Genomic DNA, 24,861 nt, shown 5'->3' on the forward strand with positions numbered 1-24,861 from the left:
CCTGCGAGGGCAGGGCATTCTGGGAAACGTAGTTCAGAGGAAAGAGGAAGTTTCTAAGCCATCTCCTCCCCCAAATAAAAGACCGTTTTAATTCTAATTGGACAGTGTGCAAGAGTGTAATTCTTTACCGAAGAATCCCTAAGGAACTCCACACCCATTTCCCCCGTGACACTTGGGAACTACAGAACACATATTGATGCTCCCCCAAAGACCCTAAATACTCAGTTCCTGGACCTACTTACTTCCCATGAAGCATCCCTCTCCCCCCCCCCCCCCCCCCCCCCGCCACGCATAAAGGTGGTCACACCCTTGATCTTGCCAGCACCCACAAGCACATTACCTTCGTGTTCAAGAATTCTGAAATCTCCTTGTCTGTTTTCCGTTTAAGATGCTGAGTTTAAGGGGCAGCTAGGTGACTTGGTGGATAAAGCACCGGCCCTGGATTCAGGAGGACCTGAGTTCAAATCCAGCCTCAGACTCTTGACACTAGCTGTGTGACTCTGGGCAAGTCGCTTAACCCTCACTGCCCCGGAAAAAAAAAAAAAAAAAAAAAGCTGAGTTTAAGGACATCCAATTTGATGCGTCCAAAAAGCAGGCGAAGAGATGAGATCAGAGCTCCACAAAAAGACTAAGGCTAGGGGGCAGCTAGGTGGCGCAGTGCATAGAGCACCGGCCCTGGATTCAGGAGTACCTGAGTTCAAATTCGACCTCAGACACTTAACACTTACTAGCTGTGTGACCCTGGGCAAGTCAATTAACCCCAATTGCCTCACTTAAAAAATAAAAAAAAAATTTTTAAAAAAAGACTAAGGCTGGATAAGTAGATTTGGGAATCTTCAGCACAAGGAGCACTAGAGACCTGCCTGATGACCCTTCAGTGCCCTTTGGATACAATCTCTGGCCTTCTGTCAGTGGAACAGGGGAGACTGAGACACTCGGGGCCACCCTATCCCCACACAGCCTACCTCCATCAGTGTCTCTGTGGGATTTATAGATAATTCCAGAGCACTGCTCTTCTATCTCCCATTTCTGCCCCGTTGCATAGGCTCATGCCTAGAATGCCTTTCCTTCCTCCCCTTCTCTGCCTCTTATTAAAAATTGCCAAGAGGGGCAGCTAGTGGCGCAGTAGATAGAGCACTGGCCCTGGAGTCAGGAGGACCTGAGTTCAAATTTGATTTCAGACACTTAACACTAGCTGTGTGACCCTGGGCAAGTCACTTAACCCCAATTGCCTCACCTAAAAAATTGCCAAGAAAGAGATAGTGACCGATGATTCTCATTGCCATGATGAAATACTTCCTCTCATGAGATGCTTCATTCACTTCTGACTTCTGCTTCTCTTGAATACCACATACCATGGGGCTACTTACTCTTCCCCCTCTCCTTTAAGGGATGGTCTTGTTTTATTATTATTATGTTTCCATCCCCAGTGTTCAGCACAGAGCTGGGCACACAGTAGGCATTTCATAAATGTTTCTTGTCTTACATGACAATGTCTAGTTACTGGACATGTTAATCCATCTGAAGCCCAAGGATGTGCTAGAGGCTCAATATTAATCAGAAATCACCAATGGGGCTCATCTTCTTTTACACTTGCCCTTATCAATGGGATTTGCTCTGTGAAGAGAAAAGCAGCATTAGATCTGTCTGATTTCAGATATGAACCATAGGCAGCCAATTGTAAGACAAGATCAGAAATAATGAGGTGGGGAAAGGTCTTATTTACCAAGATGGGGGTCAAGAGAATTCTACCTTCACCTTTGAAGGATTGTTCTTTCCCCTCTCCCAGTGACTGACATCCACCTGTGGCAGACCTCAGACTGCAGGGGCACATGGCATTTCTCTTGACTGATGAACTAGTGGCCTTAGGAGGGGCCAGAGACTTATACCTGAATTCAAGATTTAGAATAGCAACAAATTAAAGTCCCAAGAGACTTTACCTCAAGCAGCAAATTTCACTAATTACAGATTAGGACTGGATTATTGTTCAAAATCTCATCTAGAATTTCATCTATTCACAACCATCATTTCCACCTCGGTTTGCAGATAAAGCCAAAGGGGGAGCCTCAAGCCATTTCTAGACTACAATGAGATGAGACCCTTTATCTGAGTCTATGTGGACAAGCAGGTCATAACTGGGTATAATGTCCTTCGTGAAAACGAAGGCTGCGGCTTCAGAACCTTGGTCAAGGACTGACTTGGGCATATTAATCATCTTTTTCTGTAAGTGCTCAAGAAGGTATGCAAGCTGCAGAACTTCTGGGATCTAGGTGCAGTCTGTCCTCAGCTCCCAACACTGTCACTACCAGCTGCTGTTCTAAGGGACGATGCTAGGACACCGATCAAAATTTAAAATTCTATAGACCCTTAAAACACAACAACTGTGTGCAAACGAGTGGACAACCAGCAGCAGATGAGGCTTAAAAAACAAGCTGATGAAAAGCTACACAAGTTGGACAGGTAGCTGTCATGCAAGTTGGAGAAACCCACCCTCAATTAATTGAATCTATTACCCCTTGTGTGCCACAGCGCCCCCCTCCCCCCAAACTAAAAAGTCTATCTGGTGATGGAAGCTCTGGGGAGGATGGCTTCTTCAGTTTCCCAGACCCAAAAGACCTGGTCAGCCTTGTCCTGCTGTTCCCACTTCTTCACCATAAGTTCACACACAGTGAAGAGTTGGTAGCAAAATGCAATTTCACTACATTTAACTCCTGAATTTCCCATATTTGAAAAACAATATTAAATGAGGATTTTTTATTTTAAATTAAGAAAAGAATAATAATAGTGATGGAGGAGGCTAAAAGGGTTAACAGATAACCTATCTATTGTAGCAAAAAGGAGTTAAAAGAAAAACTGAGGCTTGAGTGCTTATCAATAGTACCTAAAAAGGTTAACAGAGACAAAGGACTCAAGCTGTTAACCCTTTTTGTTTTTCAAATATGTTTGTCACAGATACATTTATGATACAATAGCATTCAGACCAAAAAATGGGGAGAAAGGGGGGAATAGCTTGTGTAAACAGCTTTTCTCGGCCTTCATAATACAAGGAAAATTTTTGCATGGTATATAGTGTTTACCACATCAGGATTTTTCTAGGACTTAAAAGTTGCATTAAAGAATTTCAATAGTACTTTAAAATGTTTAGTCTGTGACTTGGTATTTCATAGTATGGGGCAGTTATAATTAGTAAGACTGAAGCCTTTCCCTTTAGGAGACTAGCTTAGAAAAGAATATATCCCATTGAACTATCTCACTATCTTTTAACAGTCCAATAAGATGCTAAACTTAATTTAGCCAAATGAAATCAGTTCAGTTCATTTCAGAGTAACTACCCAAGTCCAGTTACAAATTCAGATCACAACTCTGGTGTGTGTGTGTGTGTGTGTTTTGCAGGGGTCTTCAAACCTTTTATTAAATCATAAGAATTTAAAGCAACAGGTACTTCATTATTACAAAGACTGTTATCACATTCACTTTAATAACTCAGTAGGGAAGTAGCCTAACAGCATTTTGCAATAAGATAAATTTCACATAACAGCATGTGTTATTATTTTTTTTGATGAAGCAGTTGGGGTTAAGTGACTTGCCCAGGGTCACACAGCTAGTAAGTGTTGAGTGTCTGAGGCTGGATTTGAACTCAGGTCCTCCTGACTCCAGGGCCGGTGCTCTATCCACTGCACCGCCTAGCTGCCCCATAACAGCATGTTTTTAAGCATGTTTTCTTAATTAAAAGAGAGTTCACATTTCTAATCATATGTCTCATGTTAGAGTTTAGGGCAACCCAGCTCATGAAGGAGATGAACTAGCTAGAGACTGCTGAGTCTCCTGATCAAACCAAAATCACAGAAGGCGTTTTAGTTCACTTCCTCATTAAATGCCCACCAGTCAGGGTTGAGTTTCACTTGTCAGAAAGCTCCCTTTCAGAAAGAATTTAAGGTGTTTAAGGGTCTTCCTTGAGGAGTTTGGTTACAAGAGAAACCAATGACCATCAATTTATTGATTACCAGCTAGGCTGGTAATAAATTAATTATTAATTACCCAGAAACTGTCTCTCAGTTTTCATTCATCTCACTATTTTCTCCTTGATACTCTCTTCTCTCATCTCGCTCTTTTCTCCTTGATATTCTCTTCTCTATGGGTTTTCAGAACCCCCTCCCCACTCCTAGTTCTCCTCCTACCTCTCTGACAATTTTTTCTCAGTTTCCTTTGATAGATCCTCCTCCAGATCATTCCCTCTAACTGTAGGTGCCAGGGTTCTGTCCTGGGTCCTCTTCATTCTCTGTACTGCTTCACTTGGTCGTCTCATCACCTCCCATGGATTTAATGACCACCTCTATGCTGATGATTCTCAAATCTAGCTTTCCTGCCCCAGCGTCTCTGCTGACCTCATCTTGCATTTCCAATTGCCTTTAAGATATCTCCAACTGGATGTCCAGTAGAAATCTTAAACTCGGGGCAGCTAGGTGGTGCAGTGGATAGAGCACCGGCCCTGGATACAGAAGGACCTGAGTTCAAATCCAGTCTCACACACTTAATACTTACTAGCTGTGTGACCCTGGGCAAATCACTTAACTCACGAAACCTCACGAAAAAGAAGAAAAAGAAAGAGGTAAAAACCACAAAATTAGAAGCTAAGGGAATTGAGGTTAGGGAACACATTAAGGCAGTCCGGATGAGTGTGATCAAAAGGCCACCTAACTACATTTCCCAGAAGTCACTGCTCCCCAAGAGGGGTTGGGAACCAGACCACCACGTGACTTCAGTGAACCAGGCCCCTTCCAGATCCCATCTTCTTGATCACCTCTGCTTCTTTCGGGCCTGGGCCTGAGCGTGTAGCTGGGAAGAGATGAGGAGGTAGGCCCGGGGCGGGCGCAGGTGTGCGGGGGTGGGGCTGGAGGCGAAACTTCGGCCTCGAGGCTTTTCACCTTCCCTCCCACTTCGCTAAGAACGAAAAGAGGAAAGGGCAGAGGCGCATGCGCATTTTCCCAAAGTCGCTGTCTAATCTTCACGCCCCCTATTTGAATTGAATAGCCCATTGGATAAAGGGGGGCGGTATTACGCTTATGGCCCAATCAAAGGCGCCGCAGTTGCCCGGGCCGCTATGATTCCCGTTCAGAGGAGGAAGGGATAATTTGCATACTCCCACCCCTCCACGCCCCTTCTCGCGTCGGCGTTCCATTGGACTGAGTGCGAGGGTCGGGTTAGGGCTGAGACCCAATCAGGTGCCTCTGCCGCCTGGGCTGCGGTGACTTTCATTCTGAAAAGGAGAGAGCCTGGTGGAGGGAGAACTGTCCTATGGTGTGCCACGCCCTTCGTAAACTGAAACACCATAGGACAGTGAAGGGGTGGGGTTAGAGCTTTCGCCCAATCAGAAGCGTTGCCGCTGCCCTGCCCCATCGTCATCCATTCCGGGTTTTCTCCTCCTCTAGGTGATCTCCCCCTCCTCCTCTACTAGCTCTTAGTCAATCGCTCAGACATTGATAGTGCCCCCAGAGTATTTTTGTATGGTCCAGTGAGCTAAGATTTTTTAATTACATTTTTAAAGTATTATTTTACTTTAAAATGTAAAAAATGTAGAGTTTTATTTTAGCTCATGGGCAGTATGTAAATAGGCCACGGGCTGGATTTTGCTGACCTCTGTGCTAGATGATTAAAACAAACCATGTATAGAGAATCCTACTTCGACTTGGACTCTGCTGTATCTCTTTCATAACAGTTGAGACCACCTTTGGCAAGGAAATGTTTCCTTGATTTACACATCACCTAATACCACAAAACACTGTATCACTTAACAAGGTCATTTGTGAACATCTTTCCAAAAATCACCAATAATTATGCCATATCAATGTCTTTAAAGTGGTATTTTGTTCTACCAAATCAAATGTTTTTTGATCATTAAACAGTAAGAATAGGATGCTATATTCTTTCATTTTTTAGCCAGTTGTTTGATGGTAAAAATGTGGTCTACTGCAGAGGACTGTTTCCTACAATCACATTGTGGTGTGGGAAGGGGTTACCTTTGGGTTCTTGAAGACTATGAGAGTGAAGTGAAAGTTCTGGTAAGGAATATAAGGAAAGACACTGAGTAAGTTTCCATCACTATCCCGTATTTTCAGTCATGTGTGACTCGGTGACCCAATTTGGGGTTTTCTTGGCAAGATACTGGAGTGGTTTGCCATTTCCTTTTCCAGCTCATTTTACAGATAATTCTGATTTCTAAGTATCAGCCAAGTGAAGTATAGAAATTCTCTTCACCAATAAGATAGCCATTTGATAATGAATTCTTTGGTCACAGCAACACAAAATAATACTAATTTAAATTTAATAATTAAATAATACTAATTTAAATGGTCTTCAATCCTGTATTTCCCCTTTACGTTTCAGTAGTGATAACAGCAGAGTGGTGGAAAGGGAAAACATGCTAAGAATCTATTTTTTTTTAGATAGTTCATAAGATTTATATTAGCTACTGGTACTTTGAGTGTGAGATCCTTTAACAATGACCATATTCCCAGAGGAACTTAATAGTATTAAGCTTAGCATTCCTACTATAAATGAAGTCATACTAAAGAAGTTATAGCCTAACAGAAAGATGGTTCTATGCTTAGAGAGGAAGCTCACTACCTGCTAAGATAAGGTGTCAAATACAGGAAGCTCAGGACTTGTTTAAGAAGCCATTCTGGATGGCTTGAATTGTTAGGAAGGCTTTCCTGATATCGAGCCTAAATGTGCCTCTTTGCAGTGTCTGCTTCTCTCTTCTAAAATCCAAATAAAGCTGCAGCTGGTGGGGGTTTTCTGTAAAACTACAGTGGAGATTAAAAAAAAAAAAGTTGTTGCTCAAGATACCTCTTCTCTATGTCATATTTTTCCCACTTTGGCCTCAGACACACTTTTGACGATCTTTTCTCAGTCAGTTAACAAGCATTTATTACTTACTATGTGCCAGGCACTATGTGCTAAGCCCTGAGGATACAAATACAAGCAAAAAAAAAAAAAAAAAGGCCCTGGGCACAAGGAGCTTACATTCTAATGTAGGAAGACAATATATAGAAGGGAAGTTGAAAAACAAAAGCTGAGAAGTGGAGGGAGGGGAAGGAGATGACAATTTGGGGGAATTGTGGTGAAGTCTAGAGAATGAGGAATGACTGGTTTGGGCTCTTCCCCCAAGTGGAAGTTCAATGAGATTCCCAATGGGGAGAGTAGCAAGAGGAAATAAGGCCAAGAGTAACACCTTGGGGGAACATTCCCCTTAAAGGTCTAGGGAACAAAAAATAATCAGTAAAGGGCAGGGGGGGGGGGAGGAAGCATATAAAATCATATGAGAATCAAGTAAATGCAATGATTCTGAAGAGAGAATATGCAAAAGTGGGTAGTAATCCATAGTGTCTAAGACTTCAGATGGAAAGGGATGAAAGCATGGCTACTGAATATTGTGATAAGGAAGTCTATGCCTTTTTTTTTTCTTTTTCTTTCTTTCTTTTTTCTGGCAAGGCAATAAGGATTGACTTGCCCATGGTCACACAGCTAGTGAGTGTTCATTGTCTTGAGGTCAGATTTGAACTCAGGTCCTCCTGAATTGAGGGCCAGTGCTTTATGCACTGTGCCACCTAGCTGCCCCCAGTCCATGACTTTGGTTTTTGTTTGTTTTTGTTTTATAAGTGAGGCAATTGGGGTTAAGTGACTTGCCCAGGGTCACACAGCTAGTAAGTGTTAAGTGTCTGAGGCCAGATTTGAACTCAGGTCCTCCTGACTCCAGGGCCGGTGCTCTCTCCACTGCGCCACCTAGCTGCCCCAGTCCATGACTTTTAAGAGGGCAGTTTTAGGTGGGTGGCTGGGAAGAAGTCAGACTAGAAGGTATTATAGAGATGGTGGTGGTGATGAGGAATTAGAGACAATGTATATAAGAATATTTTAAAAGAAGTTTGGAAGAGAAGAAATGTGATGGTAACTGCAGGAAAAATACAGCTGTGTGAGAATGATGAATTTGTTGCTGTTTTTGTTTTGGTATTGGGAGAATTGGAATATGTTTAAGAGGCAGTAAAGAGTAAAAAAGATTGGGGGGAGGAGGGAGGGGGAGGGGAGGGGAGGGGAGGGGAGGGGAGGGGAGGGGAGGGGAGGGAAGGGAAGGGAAGGGAAGGGAAGGGAAGGGAAGGGAAGGGAAGGGAAGGGAAGGGAAGGGAAGGGAAGGGAAGGGAAGGGAAGGGAAGGGAAGGGAAGGGAAGGGAAGGGAAGGGAAGAGCGAGCACACACAAGAGCAAGAGCATGTGTACTGGAATAAAGTTCTGGAGTAGTAAGGAAAGGATAAGATCAAGGGCACAGGCCAAGGATTTAGCCTTAGCAAAATGTACATATTCTTTTGTGACTAGAAAACAATTTGGAAGATTGGGAGTTAAGGGGGAATGGACAAAAATGAGACTGCCATAATTTTCTCAGTCAAGAGTATGTTTTACAGGCCTTGGCAATCAAGATTTGTTATAGAAAGGGCTCTAAAAGGAAGGGATCTCTAGTCCTTGCCATACAAGGAGGAGGACTGGCCTTGGCCACATGTTTCTTTATATGTATCCCTCACTGCTACTGTACTGCAAGTTGATGGCCACTCTTCCCACGAATGCCCTGTAGTTTCTTAAGTAAGTACATCTCAGGTTGTTGGAGGGTTTTGTAGTTACTGCTTTTACTATTCATCTTTTTTTTTTTTTAAAGCGAGGCAATTGGGGTTAAGTGACTTGCCCAGGGTCACACAGCTAGTAAGTGTTAAGTGTCTGAGGCCAGATTTGAACTCAGGTCCTCCTGACTCCAGGGCCAGTGCTCTATCCACTGCGCCACCTAGCTGCCCCTACTATTCATCTTAATAAATACCTTTCCTATGAGCTAAAAAAAAACTTATGTTATATATTGTCTTCATAAGATTTAAAGAGATACATATGGTCTTAAGGACAAAAAGGTTTGGAAGAGCCACTGGGAAACGAGACAGGAATTTGCTTCATTTATAGGGATTTCCTTTTAAATTCTTTAATATTAAGTGAATATGTACTTTGGCTGAAGGCTTGCTCATGCTATTTCAATGCAAAATCATTGCATTCACAAAGTTTCTTTCCAGTATGATTCCTATGCTGTTTCTTCTCAAGGAAGAATTTCCTATAGTCATTACATTCTGTTTCCTCTAGTATGAACCCACTCATGTTGAGTAAACAATCAGCTAATCTAGGAAGCCCTTTCCTTTTTCCTGAGTTTTCTCTCCAGTATGAATTATCTGATGTTTTCTAAGGTCTTTGTTTTGGTAAAAGGATTCCCCACATTCATTACATTCATAAGCTTTCTCTCCAGTATGAATTTTCTGATGTTTGGCAAGAGGTGTTCTATGGCGAAAGGCCTTCCCACAGTCTTTACATTTATAAGGTTTCTCTCCAGTGTGAATTCTCTGATGTTGAGTAAGATGTGTACCTCGGTGGAAGGCTTTCCCACATTCATTACATTTATATGGTTTCTCTCCAGTGTGAATTCTCTGGTGTTGAGCAAGACGTGTTCTCTGGTGGAAAACCTTCCCACACTCTTTACAGTTAAAAGATTTCTCTCCATTATGAATTCTCTGATGTTCAGTAAGTCCTGTTCTCCATCGGAAAGCCTGCCCACATTCATTACAGTTATAAGGTTTCTCTCCAGTATGAATCCTCTGATGCTGAGCAAGTGGTGCTCTCTGACGGAAGGCTTTCCCACATTCTTTACATGTATATGGTTTCTCTCCAGTATGAATCCTCTGATGTTCAGTAAGGTCTGTGCTCCACCGGAAGGCCTTCCCACATTCATTACAATTATAAGGTTTCTCTCCAGTGTGAATTCTCTGGTGTTGAATAAGACTTCTTCTCTGGCGGAAGGTCTTCCCACATTCTTTACATTGAAAAGGTTTCTCTCCAGTATGAACTCTCTCATGTTCATTAAGTTCTGTGATCCACCGGAAAGCCTTCCCACATAGATTACATTCATAAGGTTTTTCTCCAGTATGAATTTTCTGATGTTGAGTAAGTTCTGTGCTCCTAGGGAAGGCCTTCCCACATTCCTTACATTCATAAGGTTTCTCTCCAGTATGAATTCTTTGATGTTCAATAAGGCGTATTCTCTGGCGGAAGGCATTCCCACACTCTTTACATGTATAAGGTTTCTCTCCAGTATGAATTCTTTGGTGTTGAGTGAGTCCTGTCCTTCGGCAGAAGGTCTTCCCACATTCATTACATTTATAAGGTTTCACTCCTGTATGAACTCTCTGATGACGAGTAAGTTCTGAGCTCCACCGGAAGGCCTTTCCACATGACTTACATTCATAAGGTTTCTCTCCTGTATGGATTCTCTGATGTTCAGTAAGGCGTATTCTCTGCCGGAAGGCCTTTCCACATTCATTACATTTATAAGGTTTCTCTCCATTATGAATTTTTTGATGTTCAGTAAGTCCTGTCTTCCGGCTGAAGGCTTTTCCACATTCATTACATTCAAATGGTTTCTCTCCAGTGTGAATTCTCTGATGCCGAGTAAGTCCTGTCTTCTGACTAAAGACCTTTCCACATTCATTACATTCATTAGGCTTCTTTGAAGTAGAAATTTTTTGATGTTGAATAAGGTTCGTGCTATTGGGGAAGGCCTTCTTACATTCATCACTTCCAAATGGTTTCTCTCCAAGATGTATTCTATGGTTGTCATTAAGGTCTGAATCATAACTAAAGAATTTCTCACAGTCATTAAACTTAGAAAATATCTTCTTTGAGCAGATACTATTACATTTATTCAAGTGTGAATGGAATCTGCAGTTCTTTTTGTGAATATCACACTGATGGAGGTTCTTTTCAACAGCTACTCTATGTTGGGGGAAAAGGACTGGTCCTAGATAGAAGCCTCCATTACATTTATTATATGCATGTCCTATCCCTTTTTGGGGAGCTTTCTTTAGAGTGTTTTTAATTTGCCTTGACTGTTTCACCTTACTTCCCTGCTCCTTTTCTAAGTTGGCATTACATTCCCAGGCTTCTCCAAACTTGGAAAGAAAGAGACTCCTCCTTGTGAACTTTTCTTCTATACAGATGTCCATCTTTGGAGCTGATTCCAAGGTTTCAGGGCTAGTATCCCAATCTAAAAGAAAATTGTAAATTGTAAATATCTCCTGTTTCTTCTGTTTACCACTTGGGTCTGTGTTCTCTCTCCTCCATTAACCAAAATTATTGTCAAACTTATATTCTGTTTTATGTTTAGTCAATTATATTTTATAAAAATAATTATCCTGGAGGCAGCTAGGTAGCACAGTGTATAGAGCACTAGCCCTGAAGTCGGGAGTACCTGAGTTCAAATCTGGCCTCAGACACTTAACACTTACTAGCTGTGTGACCTTGGGCAAGTCACTTAACCCCAATTGCCTCACTGAAAAAAAGAAAAGAAAAGAAAAGAATTATCCTTAAGACAACCTTGTGAAGTAGTTAGGTAAGACATTTTCCAAATGAAGGAAACAGAATCCCATAATCTACCTTTTCCCTAACTTCCCTATTTCTGTCAAGGGTACTTCTATCCTTCAAATGACCAAAGTACCCAGCCTGAGTGTCCTCCAAACACCTCATTCTCCCTCTAATCACCTGTGAAGTCTTGTTGATTGTATTCCTACAATCTATCTTTCCACTCATGACTATGACTCTAGTTTAGGTCTCATCACTTCTCATCAGAATTACCTGGTCTCTGTTCCACCACTTTTTCACCTTCTTTCCATACAGTAGCACTTGCTATGAGAGGGATATTTCTTTTTTTTTTTTTAGTGAGGCAATTGGGGTTAAGTGACTTGCCCAGGGTCACATAGCTAGTAAGTGTTAAGTGTCTGAGGCTGGATTTGAACTCAGGTACTCCTGACTCCAGGGCTGGTGCTCTATCCACTGCGCCACCTAGCTGCCCCGAGAGGGATATTTCTTTTTTTTTTTTTAATTTTTTTGTGGGGCAATGGGGGTTAAGTGACTTGCCCAGGGTCACACAGCTAGTGTCAAGTTTCCAAGGTTGGATTTGAACTCAGGTCCTCCTGAATCCAGGGCCGGTGCTTTATCCACTGCGCCACCTAGCCGCCCCCGAGAGGGATATTTCTTAAGCACAAATGGGACTATCTCACTCCCTTGCCCAAAAAATTCACAGAGTTCCCTTTAATTCTCTAGAATTGCATCCAAGTTATTCTGTTTGGCACTTACAGCCCTCCTCATTTCACATTATGTAAAGCACGTTATTACAGCCACATAATCCTTTTAAAATGTTCACTAAGAAATTGACCCCCCCCACCCAAAAAAAAGAAAGAAATTGACCAGAAGGTGGCATGCCAGCCAGATGGATAGCTTTGTCGCAAATAATACACACCAAATGTATATTTTGTGTTAAGACACACATTTAAAAAAGGATAATGAATAAAAAAGGAAGGAAATCAGAATGGACACCGAGAAAGAGCAAACAAAGTAAGGAAGAAAAGAGCAAGCTAGCCCTTCCTAAAAACACCCCTCATATCTGAGAATGGCAGTCCATGGGTGTGGGAGTGGGGTGGGGTGTCAGGAAAGTCTTTCATTTAAGTGCAGAGAAGCCAAAACAGCTCATCAGGGAAAGCCTCCCGGCTCTTCCCTGGCAGAGGAAGTTTGGGGGAGACCTCCCTGACCCATGTTTTCAAAATCTTTCCCCCTCAAAGATTAGCTGTGGTTGGTTTATTGTCTCATTCACTCACCTGCATAGGGGCTTCTTGGGATATCACCCTTTGGCATGCAAGGTACTTTCCCTTGCTCCAACTGGTAAATCATACCTGGTTTGGAAACAGCCAGCCCTATTGGGGAAAAAGGAAATGTGTTAGGTTCATCTCAGGATGTGACCAGTGTCTCTTTTGGAGACAAATGACCAGGTTAGGAAGGCCCAGAGAATGACACAAAGACCTCTTAAGGTAAGACACCCTTAACTCTCTAGGAAGTAGATGGGAAAGGACATAGGCTCAGATGAAAGGGACAGAAGGGAAGAATCTTGGGGCTGCCAGACCACAGCGAGAGGCAGGAGCTCAAGCCGACACCTTCGATTGGTACAAACCAAAGCGCTTTTACAAGTTTCCTTTTAACCCTATAGCATGTAATGGGGTACCAGAGTGCACAGCACACTGGGCCCAAAGTCAGGAAAACCTGAGTTCTAATTCAGCCTCATACACTTGCCAGCTGTGTGATCCTGGAGAAGTTACTTCACACCTGTTTGCCTCAGTTCCCTCATCTGTAAAACTGCACCTATCTCCCAGGGCTGAATGATAGTATTTGTAAAGTGCTTTGAAAACCTATACAAACAGCGCTATGTAAATGCTAGCTATTAATGAAGAAAGACAATCCCTCCAATGGCAAGAATATGAAGCAAAGGGGGAAGCTGTTCTTACCCAGGCAGACCAGGTTTCTATAGTTCTCCAGCATCACATCCCTGTACAGTGCTTTCTGAAAAGAGTGCAGGTGCCGCCACTCCTCTGGGGAGAATTCCACAGCCACATCCTTGAATGTCACCAGTTCCTGAAATACCAAATATATTCACGTGGATTTGGGAGGATGGGTATGGTTGGTTTCTAACAGAATCACTAAATCTAATATGCGGAAGGACCTTCAGAGGCCACCAAGTCCAACCCAAACCCAAACCACAGAATCCCGTCTGCTCCTTCCCCGGAGGGTGGGGCTGGAGCCTCAGCATGAAGACTCCAAGGAGGAGGTACACAAAGCACCTGTCTTGCTTTCAGAAAGCTCTGATTTGGGGCAATCTTAATCTTACATTGAACCTAAATCTCACTCTTGGCAACTTCCCCCCATCGTTGCTAGTTCTGTCTCTAGCAACCAAACGTTACGTCTAATCCTTCTTTCCTATGTTGTTGTTTTTCAGTCATGTCCAACTCTTGGTGACCCCACTGGGGGTTTTCTTGGTAGAGCTACTGGAACGGTTTGCCGTTTCCTTCTCCAGCTCATTTTACAGATGAGGACACTGAGGCTGACATGGTGAGGTGACTTGCCCAGGGTCACCCACCTAGTAAGTATCTAAGGCCAGATCTGAATTCAGGGAGATGAGTCCAAGCCCAGGGCTCTATGCACTGCGGCACCGCCTAGCTGCCCCTCCCATAGCATGGCCATTTAAATACCTGGAGATAGCTATCCTCCCTTCTCCAGGATCTTTTTATCCTCACACCCCTCTGGCTGCCTTCTTCTGGGCATGTTTCACTTAATAACTGTATGTGATGACTCTGTGCTTCTTGGGCGTGACTAGGGCAAACGCTCTCTCCTTCCAGAGGTGAGGCCTCTCTGAGGGCAGCAGTGGACAGATGGCTTTTCTGACGGTCACGTCCCTTGCTTTACTCCTATTCAGTTTAAAATCTGAATTTCCTTAGGATTTGTTGCCTCACAACATCTTCTCTAACCTATCCTAGAGACAGTAGTTTTTGGAAGCCGAGTGTTATAGAAATTTATCATCATCCTGATTTACTGATCTAGAGAAAATAACAAAATTTACCTGGAGAAAAAAAGTCCCAAGGGAAACCGTGAAAAAAAGTAGGAATGAAGGGAGCCTAGCAATTCTCCCACTGGGCCCTCCGTACCACCAGGCAATAGGCCCTGCTTGCCTCAGTTTCCTCATCTGTAAAATGAGCTGGAGAAGGAACTGGCAAACCACTCCAGTATCTTACCTACCCTTAGCTTCTCCCTTAAGACCAGGGGATCCTTTCGCCCGCCCTATACATGTGGTCAAGATGTGAATTCCTTGAGAACATGGATGATCTTGCTTTGCTATTTGTATACCTAGAGTTTAGCAAATAGTAAATGTTTAATAAATATTTCCTTCCTTCCTTCCCTTCTTCATTTAATCAGCAAACTATTTTGTACTGGTTAAAAAACTGAATATTTGATCAATGGAACAGAGTGGCATAGTGTTTAATAAACCCAAGGACGCTTATGACTGAGTTGGGATTCCTTAATTGACAAAAAAGGTTGGCAAAACTGTAGGGTAATTTGGCAGAAATTAGGTTTAGACCAACACTCATACCACCTGGGCCCCAAATAAATACAAGACCTAAATACAGAAGGTACTGTCATAAATAAATTAGAGGAAAAGAGAGATAATTTTCACAATCAAGGGTGGGGAACAATTATTAACTAAAGAAGGAATAGAGATGATCATAGAAGTAAAAATGAATAATTTTGGGGGCAGCTAGGTGGCACAGTGGATAGAGCACCAACCCTGGATTCAGAAGGACCTGAGTTCAAATCCGGATTCAGACACTTGACACTTACTAGCTGTGTGACCCTGGGCAAGTCACTTAACCCCAATTGCCTCACCCCCCAAAAAAATTAATAATTTTTGAAGCTTTGAGTAAAAAATAAATGCAATTAGAAGGTAAATGGTTAACTGGGGGGAAAATCTTTTAACCAAGAATCTTGGCTCTATCATAAACATTTATTAAGTACCTACTGTGTGCCAGGCAGTGCTAAGCACTGGGGATACAAAAAGAAGCAAAAGACAGTACCTGTCCTGAGGCAGCTCATAGTCTAATGGAGGAGATGACATGCAAACAAATACATGCAAAGGGAGCTCTACACAGAACAAGAAATAATTAAGAGAGGGAAAACACTGAAATTAAGAGGGGTTGTGGAAATCTGCCTATAAAAGACAGGATTTTAGTCAGGACTTAAAGGAAGCCGGGAAGGTCAGTAGGCAGAGCAGAGGGGGGAGGGCACCCAGGCAGGAGGGATGGCCAGAGAGAATGCCCAGAGCTAAGAGACAGAGGGTCTTGTCCATAGAACAGTCAGGAAGCCAGCGTCACTGGAGCAAAGAGTACGTGTGGGGAGTAATAAGGTGTAAAAAGACTGGAAAGGGAGGAGGGGCGAGTTATGAAGGGCTTCAAATGCCAAGCACAGCATTTTGTATTTGCTCCTGGAGGCCATAGGGAGCCATTAGAGTTTATTGGGGGGTGTGGGGGTGTGGTCAGACCTGCTTTCATGGCTGAATGGAGGATGGCCCAAAGGGGGAGAGACTGGGGGCAGGCAGCCCCCCACTCCCCCCAGCTCGTCCAGGGGCAAAGTGATGAAGGCCTGCATCGAGCAAAGGCAGTGTTGGAGGAAAGGAGGGGGTGTGCCCGAGAAGCCTTGGCAACAGCTTGGATGGGGGGTGGGGGGGAAGTTGAGAATGACTTCAAGGTTGGAAGCCGGAGGGAATGGGAGGGTGGTGTTCCCTTCAACAATAATAGGGAAGATGAGGAGGGAAGGAGGGTTTGGGGGAGACAAAATGAATCCTGTTTTTGACAAATTGAGTTTAAGGTGAACACTGCACGTCCAATTCAAGATGTCCAACAGGCGGCTGGAGACGTGAAGCGGGCGCTGAGCAGAGCGACCCGGGCAGGCCGGCTGAGCCTGAGAATCACCAGCACAGAGATGGCCATTCAGTCCATGGGGGCTGACAAGATCCCCCAGCGAAGGAGCACAGGGGGAGGAGAGGAGCCAGGACAGAGCCCAGGGACACCCAGGGTGAGAGGGTGTGATCCGGAGGAGGTGCCAGGGAGGGGGACAGAGAAGGAGCCATCAGAGCGGGGAGGAGGAGAGAGTGATCCACAGGGTCCGAGGTAGCAGAGGCCGAGGAGCACGGGCATGGAGAAAAGGTCACTGGGTTTGGCAACTAAGCAGTCACTGGTCACTTTGCAGAGGGCAGTCTGGGCGGAAGAACGAGGTCAGAAGCAGAGAGTGAGAGGAGAGAACATGGGGGACCCTGTTGTAGCCACAAAAGGGAGGAAAGATATAGGATGATCGTCAGCAGAGATGGAAGGTCAAGTGACCCTTCTGTGTAGGGGAGACCCCGGTGTATCTGTAGCCAGGAGGGAACACTCCAGGAGAGAAGAGATGAAAATAAGTAAAAGTGGGGATGACAGAGAGGGCAGTCAGTTTGTTGGAGATGGGATAGAATTGGGTCACTTTAACAAGGACAGGGGGGGCAGCTAGATGGCGCAGTGGATAGAGCACTGGCTCTGGAGTCAGGAGTACCCGAGTTCAAATCTGGCCTCAAATGATTGACACTTACTAGCTGTATGACCTTGGGCAAGTCACTTAACCCCAATTGCCTCACTTAAACAAAACAAAACAAAACAAAACAAGGACAAGGGTCAGCCTTGGCCAGGAGGGAGGCCACTTCATCCTGTGAGACAGGGGTGAAGGAGGAGAAGGTGTCAGAAGGCATCTGAGTGATGGGAGATGAGAGCAGGGGAAAAGAGGGAGCTCATGGTAGATGGCCCCAATTTTTTCTGTAAAATATGACGTTCTCAAGGTTCTCAGTTGAGAGCTTTGGGGAGCGGGAGCCATGGGAGCTGGTGGATGAATGAGGTTGGGAAGAGCCTTGTTGGAGTGGGGAGAATGAGGTGATGAGGAAGGTAGAAGAGGATCGCCGTGCAGCAGTGAGGGCCCGAGGTTGTGTAACACACCTTGTAAGGGACCCAGTCAGAAGGGCTGCATGATTTTCTCCACCTTCATTCAGCAAGTGTGTAGGCATAAGGACAAGAGATGGTAGGGGTGGTCTCGGCCGAGGCTTGGCAGGCCTGGACATATGTAATGCATGATCTGATAAGGGGACATGGATTCAAGAGAGGAGAACAGTGTGGAGTCCAATGGGCACCCCAAGGGGTCAAGATGGAGAGAAGAGGAAAGAGTTTCTAGTGCAAGGGAGATGGTCTGGGAGAGAACTGAGGGACCAAAGGGTGGGAGGTCATGAGGATGAAGAGTAGGCAAAGGGGCAGGTGAAAAATTCTAGAGTCAGAGGAGCTGGGTTCAAATTCTACCCTGATGCTTACTGTGTGACCCTAAGCAAGTCACTTGGCCTCTCAGCTTCAGACACTGAACCAGACAGCCTCAGGACCTGCCACCACTCTATGTGTGATCCTCCCCTTCTCTTATGAAAGGTCTGATATTTAAGTTATAGAAGGGAAATGATGTAAGAAGAAATATACAAAAGCAAGAGCCACTCCTCAAAAGATAAGGATATGAACAAGCAATTTTCAAATGAAGAAATATGAGACAACAAAAACTGATAGGAATATCTCCAAGGATCTGTTAATAGGTACTGTTGCCAGCCATACTTAATCACGATGCAGAGATGTTTTAACAACCAGCAGGTAAGAGGAATTTTATTTAATCAGCAATTTCTTTCCCCGGCATTCCCAGGGCACAGAGATGATTTTGACTCCAATTCTCTTCATGTGCTGTTAAATTTTTTCTTTTCCATTAATAAATCTCGTGGCTACTAAGTGATGTTTGTTAATGCCAATAAATTCTATGTTGGAGATGAAGGAAGAAAAGAAAATCGGAGTGAAGAGATGTCCCCAATTTTCCTAAGGTGGGGGCTTGAGCTAAGTAGAAAGAGTTCTGTATTTTGGGTGATTCCCAAGGTCATTCCAGAACATACTCATAGATTGCCTTTTGAACCCAGAGAGATAAAGAATTAATTAGGTGAGGGGGTAGCTAAGTGGTACAGTGGATAAAGCACCGGCCCTGGATTCAGGAGGACCTGAGTTCAAATCCAGCCTCAGACACTTAACACTTACTAGCTGTGTGACCCTGGGCAAGTCACTTAACGCCCATTGCCCCACCAAAAAACAACAAAACAAAGAATTAATTAGCAGGCTGAGGGTAGATGGTCCAGTGTTTGTCCTTGGGACCAACTGAGAGCTCCTACTCACACCATGTATCGTACGTGTATCCTTAACAAGGATATACATACATTGCCATAATAAGCCTGGATATTGAATAAGGGGCAGCAAACGATTTTATTTCCTGGAGAGAGAAAATAACAAAAGGCAACACCACTTTTTAAACATAAACTCTTTTTAAAAAGCCTAGCAAAGGGGGTCAGCTAGGTGGCGCAGTGGATAGAGCACGGGCCCTGGAGTCAGGAGGACCTGAGTTCATATCTGGCCCCAGACACTTGACACATACTGGCTGTGTGACCTTGGGCAAGTCACTTAACCCTCATTGCCCCGCCAAAAAAACTCCAAACCCAAAAATCCTAGCAAAGGGAATGAAAAAAGAGCACCCCCTAAAACAGAGAGAAAATCAGGTTTACAGAAAGCCAAGTCATTGGGAGGACAGGGAGGGATGGAACTAGACGTGGGCACCGAGGAGTGACAGAGCAGGGAGAGTGGATGCATTCATGCAGCTGTTTGCTTACGCTTACTCTGTAAAAGGCAGAGAAACTTCTCGACTCGCCTAAATGAATGCGTCCTCAGAAAGGTGGAAGCACCAACATGGGGGATTCTCTCCGCTATATGATTCTCCACAACTACAAGGAGCTGCCAAGGTAGAACTGCTGGGAGTCCTGGGAGGTAGGGACCGGTCCCTTTGTGGGTTTGTGATAGAGAAGAAGAGGCTCTGCCCTGCTCAGACCATACCAGGCGTGTTCATTTCTGGGCACAGCACTTAGTGAGACGATGACAAGCTGAACAGCCCTCTGGGCCAGACCAGAACGGGGAACGCCTGAGAGTACAAGTCGTACGAAGATCAGCCGCAGGAATGAAGATGTTTAGGCTAGAAAAGCCTCAGAGGGACCCCACAGCCACCTTGGAGCGTTTCAGAGGCTGCCCAAGGAATAAGGATTAGACTTGCTCCCTTTGGCCCCCGAGGGCTGAACTGGCATTGACGGGTGGAGGGGACAAGAGGGCAAGGTGAGGAGCGATATGAAGAAAAGCTCCCCCCCACCCAGAGCCAACCTCCCACAGAGGAATGGGCGGCCTCCCAGAGTGCTCTGCTCAGGGTCCCAGCCCCTTCTATACCAGGCCAGCTGGCCTCCTGCTGCCCTCACCCCCTCCCACTGATAGAGTGGGCTCTGCCCCACAGGCTTTGGCCTTATCTTGCCACAACCAGGCCCCCACAACCTTTCTGAGCTACGGACAAACATCCTGCATCCCTCGGTCTGCCTTTCGCCCTCCTCCCTTTGTGTTGTCCTTCCCTACTGGAGTAGAAGTGCCTTGAGGGCAGGCACCATCTTGCTTGTATCTGTGGCCTCGGTGTTCAGCACAGTGCCTGGCACTGTGGGACCTTTAATGAATGCTGTGTCTTCCTTTGACCTTCTTACATTCTGCGAATGTAAGAAATGTAGAGAAAATGAGGACAGAATCCCATGAACTTATGAAGAGGGAAGAAAGCAGGGCATGCATAATAATGGAAACACACCATAAGGGTATAAAGGAAAACACTAAAAGGCCTCAGCGTTCAGACTAATCCAATGACAATGAATGACAGGTCCAGAAGATGGAGGAGGAAATCGATGCTGCTCCTCTCCCCAGAGAGGACAGGCCGTGCTGGGGAAGGCAGCACACACCAACAGGCTTGCCCAAGGCACTGACTGCTCTGGCTTAGGGCGGGGTCTGACTAACTTGGTGGGGGGTGAAGGGAAAGGGAGATGCTGGGAATGGGCAGTGATGTTTAAAAAACCCCAAACACGTTTTAAAATAACTTTTTAAAAATGAAATACAATAAAATATGGGGGGTTGGACTAAATCTATGATTCTTTGAAAGACCAAGTTTATTGGGTTATAGGAGATGGAAAAGGCATGTACACAACATGAGAAGCAAGATGTTACTTCAGCAAACAGGAAACGCTCACGTACTTGGTGATCTCTAGTGGGCAGGAGCACAGGAGCCATTGTGTTCACCTGGGCAGAGTTCTCAGAAGTTGGAGCTAAGGAGAAAAAGGAAACCGTAAGCTCACTTTTTTGTGGAGCAATTGATGTGCACAAAGTAAGTCGATATTAGACAACCTGTGGAGGGAGAGGGTACTGACCAGTGTGGGTAGGGGCCAAGTGAGAGGTGCCTGAAGGGGGTTCTGAAGGGAAGTAAGGATCCTGAGGGGTTGAGGTCACCAGTGAATTTCGGGCACCCGTGGGCATGGCTGCAGACAGAAGGCGATGGAAGAGGGAGTAGCTTGGGTCTCTTTGTGTGTGTCTCATTTATGGAAGGAAAACCCCCACCAAGTCACAACTGACTACACTTGGCTATAGCTTAGATTGGTAATGATGGGAATGAAGTCTGCATCACCGGGGGCACCACAGTGACATGCCAGGCTGAGTAACCTGGACTGTGAATTCCTATGAGCAGGGGACAGATACTCACACTTGTCCCTGGGGAGGGTATCGGCTAGGAGTGGAAAACCAGGTGGGAGCCTCGTATGATAGCACAGGATGAAGGGCCTGACAAAGGCCATGGCAAAGAGGACAGAGTCCAGGACGGGAGGGATGAGATGCCATGGAGATACTTCCCTGGGCCCTGCCCGGCTGCACCAGTTCTGCACTGCTGCTCCCCCCCCCAAGTCTACATTCTAATTCCACAGCATCTCTCCTTTCCCCCCACAGAATCCCCACCCGACTTCACTCCTTCATCCCTTCTCCTGGACCACCGTAATCACCTGTCTTCCCTGTCTCAAGTCTCCCTCCCTCTCCACTCCCTGCTCCAAACAATTGCCAAGGTAACCCTTCTAAAACCCAGGGCCACCCACATCATTCCAGTCGGTCCCCATTACCTCAGCAGAAAGTCCTCTTTTCCCTTCCTGTGCCTCACAGCATCTTGAGCTTCCTTCAAGCTAAGCCACTTCCTACAAGAGGTCTTTGATGACCCCCACCCCACCCCCTACTCCAAATATCTTACTTACCTCCAGAATAAAAATCTGAAGGATTTCATTTTGAAACCAGGTCTTCCTAGCTTGCCTAGTCTGAAAGTACAGTGCCTGTTCACAGGTCCAATTCCCAAACTGACTGGCATGGAAGCTTCGCCATGCTCCATTTTCTGGCTGGGCAGGCTTGCCCCTCCTGGGGCACCTAGGGGCTCACCAGACTGATACTAGACTTCATGTGGACACTCCACCAGCTTCAGCCTCCCCAGGGAGCAGGGACCGCTATGTCCACTGTATTTACTTACAAACTATTTTGAGTTTGAGCACCTAGGATCTAGAGGGAGGGAGGGCAGTGGCTAGGGTCTGGAGTCAAGAATACCTGAGGTCAGCCTCAGACACTTACTAGCTCTGTAACCCTGGGCAAGTCACTTAACCCTGTTTGCTTCAGTCTCATCTGCAAATTGAGCTGTAGAAAGAAATGGCAAACCAGCATCTTTGCCAGAAAACCTGAAATAGGATCACAGAGAGTTGGACATGACTGAAAAACAAATAATTTTGAGTTCACTGATATGTCTACATGTCATTTCCTTTGGTAGAATGTAAAGTTGATGGGGACAGCTAGGTGGCACAGTGAATAGAGCACAGGCCCTGAATTCAGTAGGACCTGAGTTCAAATCCGGCCTCAGACACTTAACACTTACTAGCTGTGTGACCCTGGGCAAGTCACTTAACCCCAGTTGCCTCACCCCCCCCACCAAAGAATGTAAAGTTGATGTCAGGAACTATTTTTATTCTATCTTTGGCTTTAAGCATACTGGCTGCACTTAGTAGGTGCTTCATAAATGACTCATGTCATTTCTGGAACAATGAAAAGAACACTGTTAGTCTTCTTGCAGTCTGAGAGCCATTTCTAAATCTATGCTCCTAAAACATGGTTACTGATTGACCATAGAGGGAAAGGAATAGGAAAGGGCCACAGATGATTTTAAGGTTGGGAACCTATGAGAATGGGAATATGGTAGTGTACTCAGTAGAAATAGTCATGTTTACAGAAAAAGAGTTTATAGGAGAGAAGATAATGACTTCAGATTTGGAAAGGGGGACTGCAAAAGGGAAGGGAGAATGTGAAAAGGAAAGGGGGGTGAAGAGAAAAGGAAGAGTAAGATAGTTGGAAACAAAGACTCTGAGAGTTAGAAAGGGCTCCAGAGGGTCTCTGGAGAATACAGGAAAAGGGAGGAAGAAAGGAAGAGAAGAGACCAGGATGAAGACAGGAGGGTAAGGGCATGATGGGGCAAACAGGAGATATGAGTCCAAAAAGCTGACTCTAGCCTGGCTCCCTGAGCAATCTCCCAGTTGTATCCCTGACACTAGCCTCCTGACTGGTTATTTTCTTTTTTCTTTTTTTTTGCAGGGCAATGAGGGCTAAGTGACTTGCCCAGGGTCACAGAGCTAGTTAAGTGTCAAGTGTCTGAGGCTGGATTTGAACTCAGGTGCTCCTGAATCCAAGGCCAGTGCTTTATCCACTGCGCCACCTAGCTGCCCCCTGACTGGCTATTTTCACTGGCTATTCTCCCCGCCTGGAAGGCTTTCCCTCCTAGCTTCCCTCAAGGACCAGCTAAAATCCTACCTTCTAAAGAAGCCCTCCCAGGTTTCCCCTTACCGCCAGTCCCTTTCTTTAGTGATTATCTCCAATTCAGCCCGTCTACTCTAGTTTGTACACAAGTGTTTGTCTGTTGTCTTCCCTAGTGGATTGTAAGCTCCTGGGGGGGGGGGGGCAGGGGCTGTTTTTCGGTCCTTTCTCTAGCACTGAAAACATTACTTTGCGCTTGATAAATGTGTCATTCATTCCGCATCTTGTTCGTACACGGGTGTTTGCTTGTTGTCTCCCCCACTGGACTGCGTGCTCCTTGAGGGCAGGGACTGGACTGACTCTTGCCTTTCTTTGTAGCCCCAGCGCTCAGCCCAGAACCTGATACACAGTAGGCGCTTAATAAATGCTTTGTAACTGACTGGGGGTAGAGGAGGCGGTGTCATCGCAGGAGTTTTCTGAACCCTGAAGAACTGCCTCGTGACACCAGAGTGAGCCTCCTTCCCCTTGGCCCAAAAGGCAGATAGATGCAAGCTACCCCAGGCGTCAGTTACATAGAAGCCAAGGGAGCCGTGACGTCAGCAGTGACGCCAGGGAGACTGTCACAGGGAGAAAGCGGAGAACTGAGAGCGTGGGAAAACAGCGGCCAATTCTGATTGGATAAAGCGTTTGGCCCGCCCCCTGAGCGGTCCAATGGACGCGGCGATCAGCCGACGCCCGTAGGCACGCCGCCCGCCTTCCCCCCCCCCCCACACCCCCCACGCCACTTCATATAGCGGGAGGAAGACCAAGAAACATGGCGCCCGAAGCTGCGCCAGAACCTACCTCGCCCTCTAGAGAGATCAGCCCTCCGCCCGTCCCGCAGCCCGCACCAAGGAAAGGCCGAAGAAGAGTCCGGGCAGTTGAGAGAGATGCGAGATCCGGAAGTGGCTGACTTCCGGTGCCAACAAGGAGGCTAGGGGAGGAAGTTACGTAGAGCGCGGAGGGGGCGGAGCCACGGATAAATCACTTCCGTCTGGGCGGCAAAGCCTTCTGGGAAACCTAGTTCGGCGGTTACAGATTTGTGCGCGTGCGCGTTGTGTTCTTAGCCTGTGCGTTAAAGGTTGCTGGAGGCGGCGACTTACTCTGGACCTGTGGTCCCCAGACAATTGAAGTCCAGAGGGATGGGGAAACCAAAGACGCCCGGGGATCCTTCCCCCATCCACTGCGTCCTCCACGCGGGCCTCGAAGGCTTTCCCTTCTGCCCCCCAGTGCTTTCCCCCTGCCCCAGACCGGCCCGAGCGAAGGGGCCGCCTCCTCCAGGGAGCCTCCCGGGATTCCCCGGGCACTCCATTCTCAGATTGCCTTCTCTTTTCTCAGGTCGACTTCCCCAGCCTTAGAATGCCAGCTCCTTGAAGGCGGGGCCTCCTTTTGTCTGGGCATCTACAGGTCAGCCCAGGGCCTGGCGCAGTTTGTGCAGGGAAGTGAAGGGAGGACGGGGCTGCACTGGGCTTGGAATAGTACAAGAGGCGCCGGAGAATCCACAGGCGAAGAAATAGAGGACAAGCGGCCAGCAAAAATGAGCCTGTATTAACAGGGGTCCGGGATGATGAGGGAGCGGCGTGGCCTGGGATCGCTGTGATTCCCAATGTGCTGCC

General features: G+C 45.9%; 1 protein-coding gene across 1 annotated transcript; it reads right to left on the reverse strand.

Annotated features, from left to right (window-relative positions):
- Positions 1 to 8,983: 8,983 nt before the first annotated feature.
- Positions 8,984 to 24,646, reverse strand: LOC122744197 (zinc finger protein 345-like). Its single transcript, XM_043989624.1, has 6 exons — positions 24,569 to 24,646; positions 24,050 to 24,179; positions 20,639 to 20,709; positions 13,403 to 13,529; positions 12,722 to 12,817; positions 8,984 to 11,115 (listed from the first exon to the last, which is right to left on the reverse strand). The coding sequence occupies exons 1-6, from the start codon at positions 24,644 to 24,646 to the stop codon at positions 9,197 to 9,199; spliced, it is 2,421 nt and encodes an 806-aa protein (XP_043845559.1). The 3' UTR covers positions 8,984 to 9,196.
- Between the last annotated feature and the right edge of the window lie 215 nt (positions 24,647 to 24,861).

This window comes from Dromiciops gliroides, chromosome 1 (genome assembly GCF_019393635.1).
Source record: "Dromiciops gliroides isolate mDroGli1 chromosome 1, mDroGli1.pri, whole genome shotgun sequence".
Taxonomy (NCBI): domain Eukaryota; kingdom Metazoa; phylum Chordata; class Mammalia; order Microbiotheria; family Microbiotheriidae; genus Dromiciops; species Dromiciops gliroides.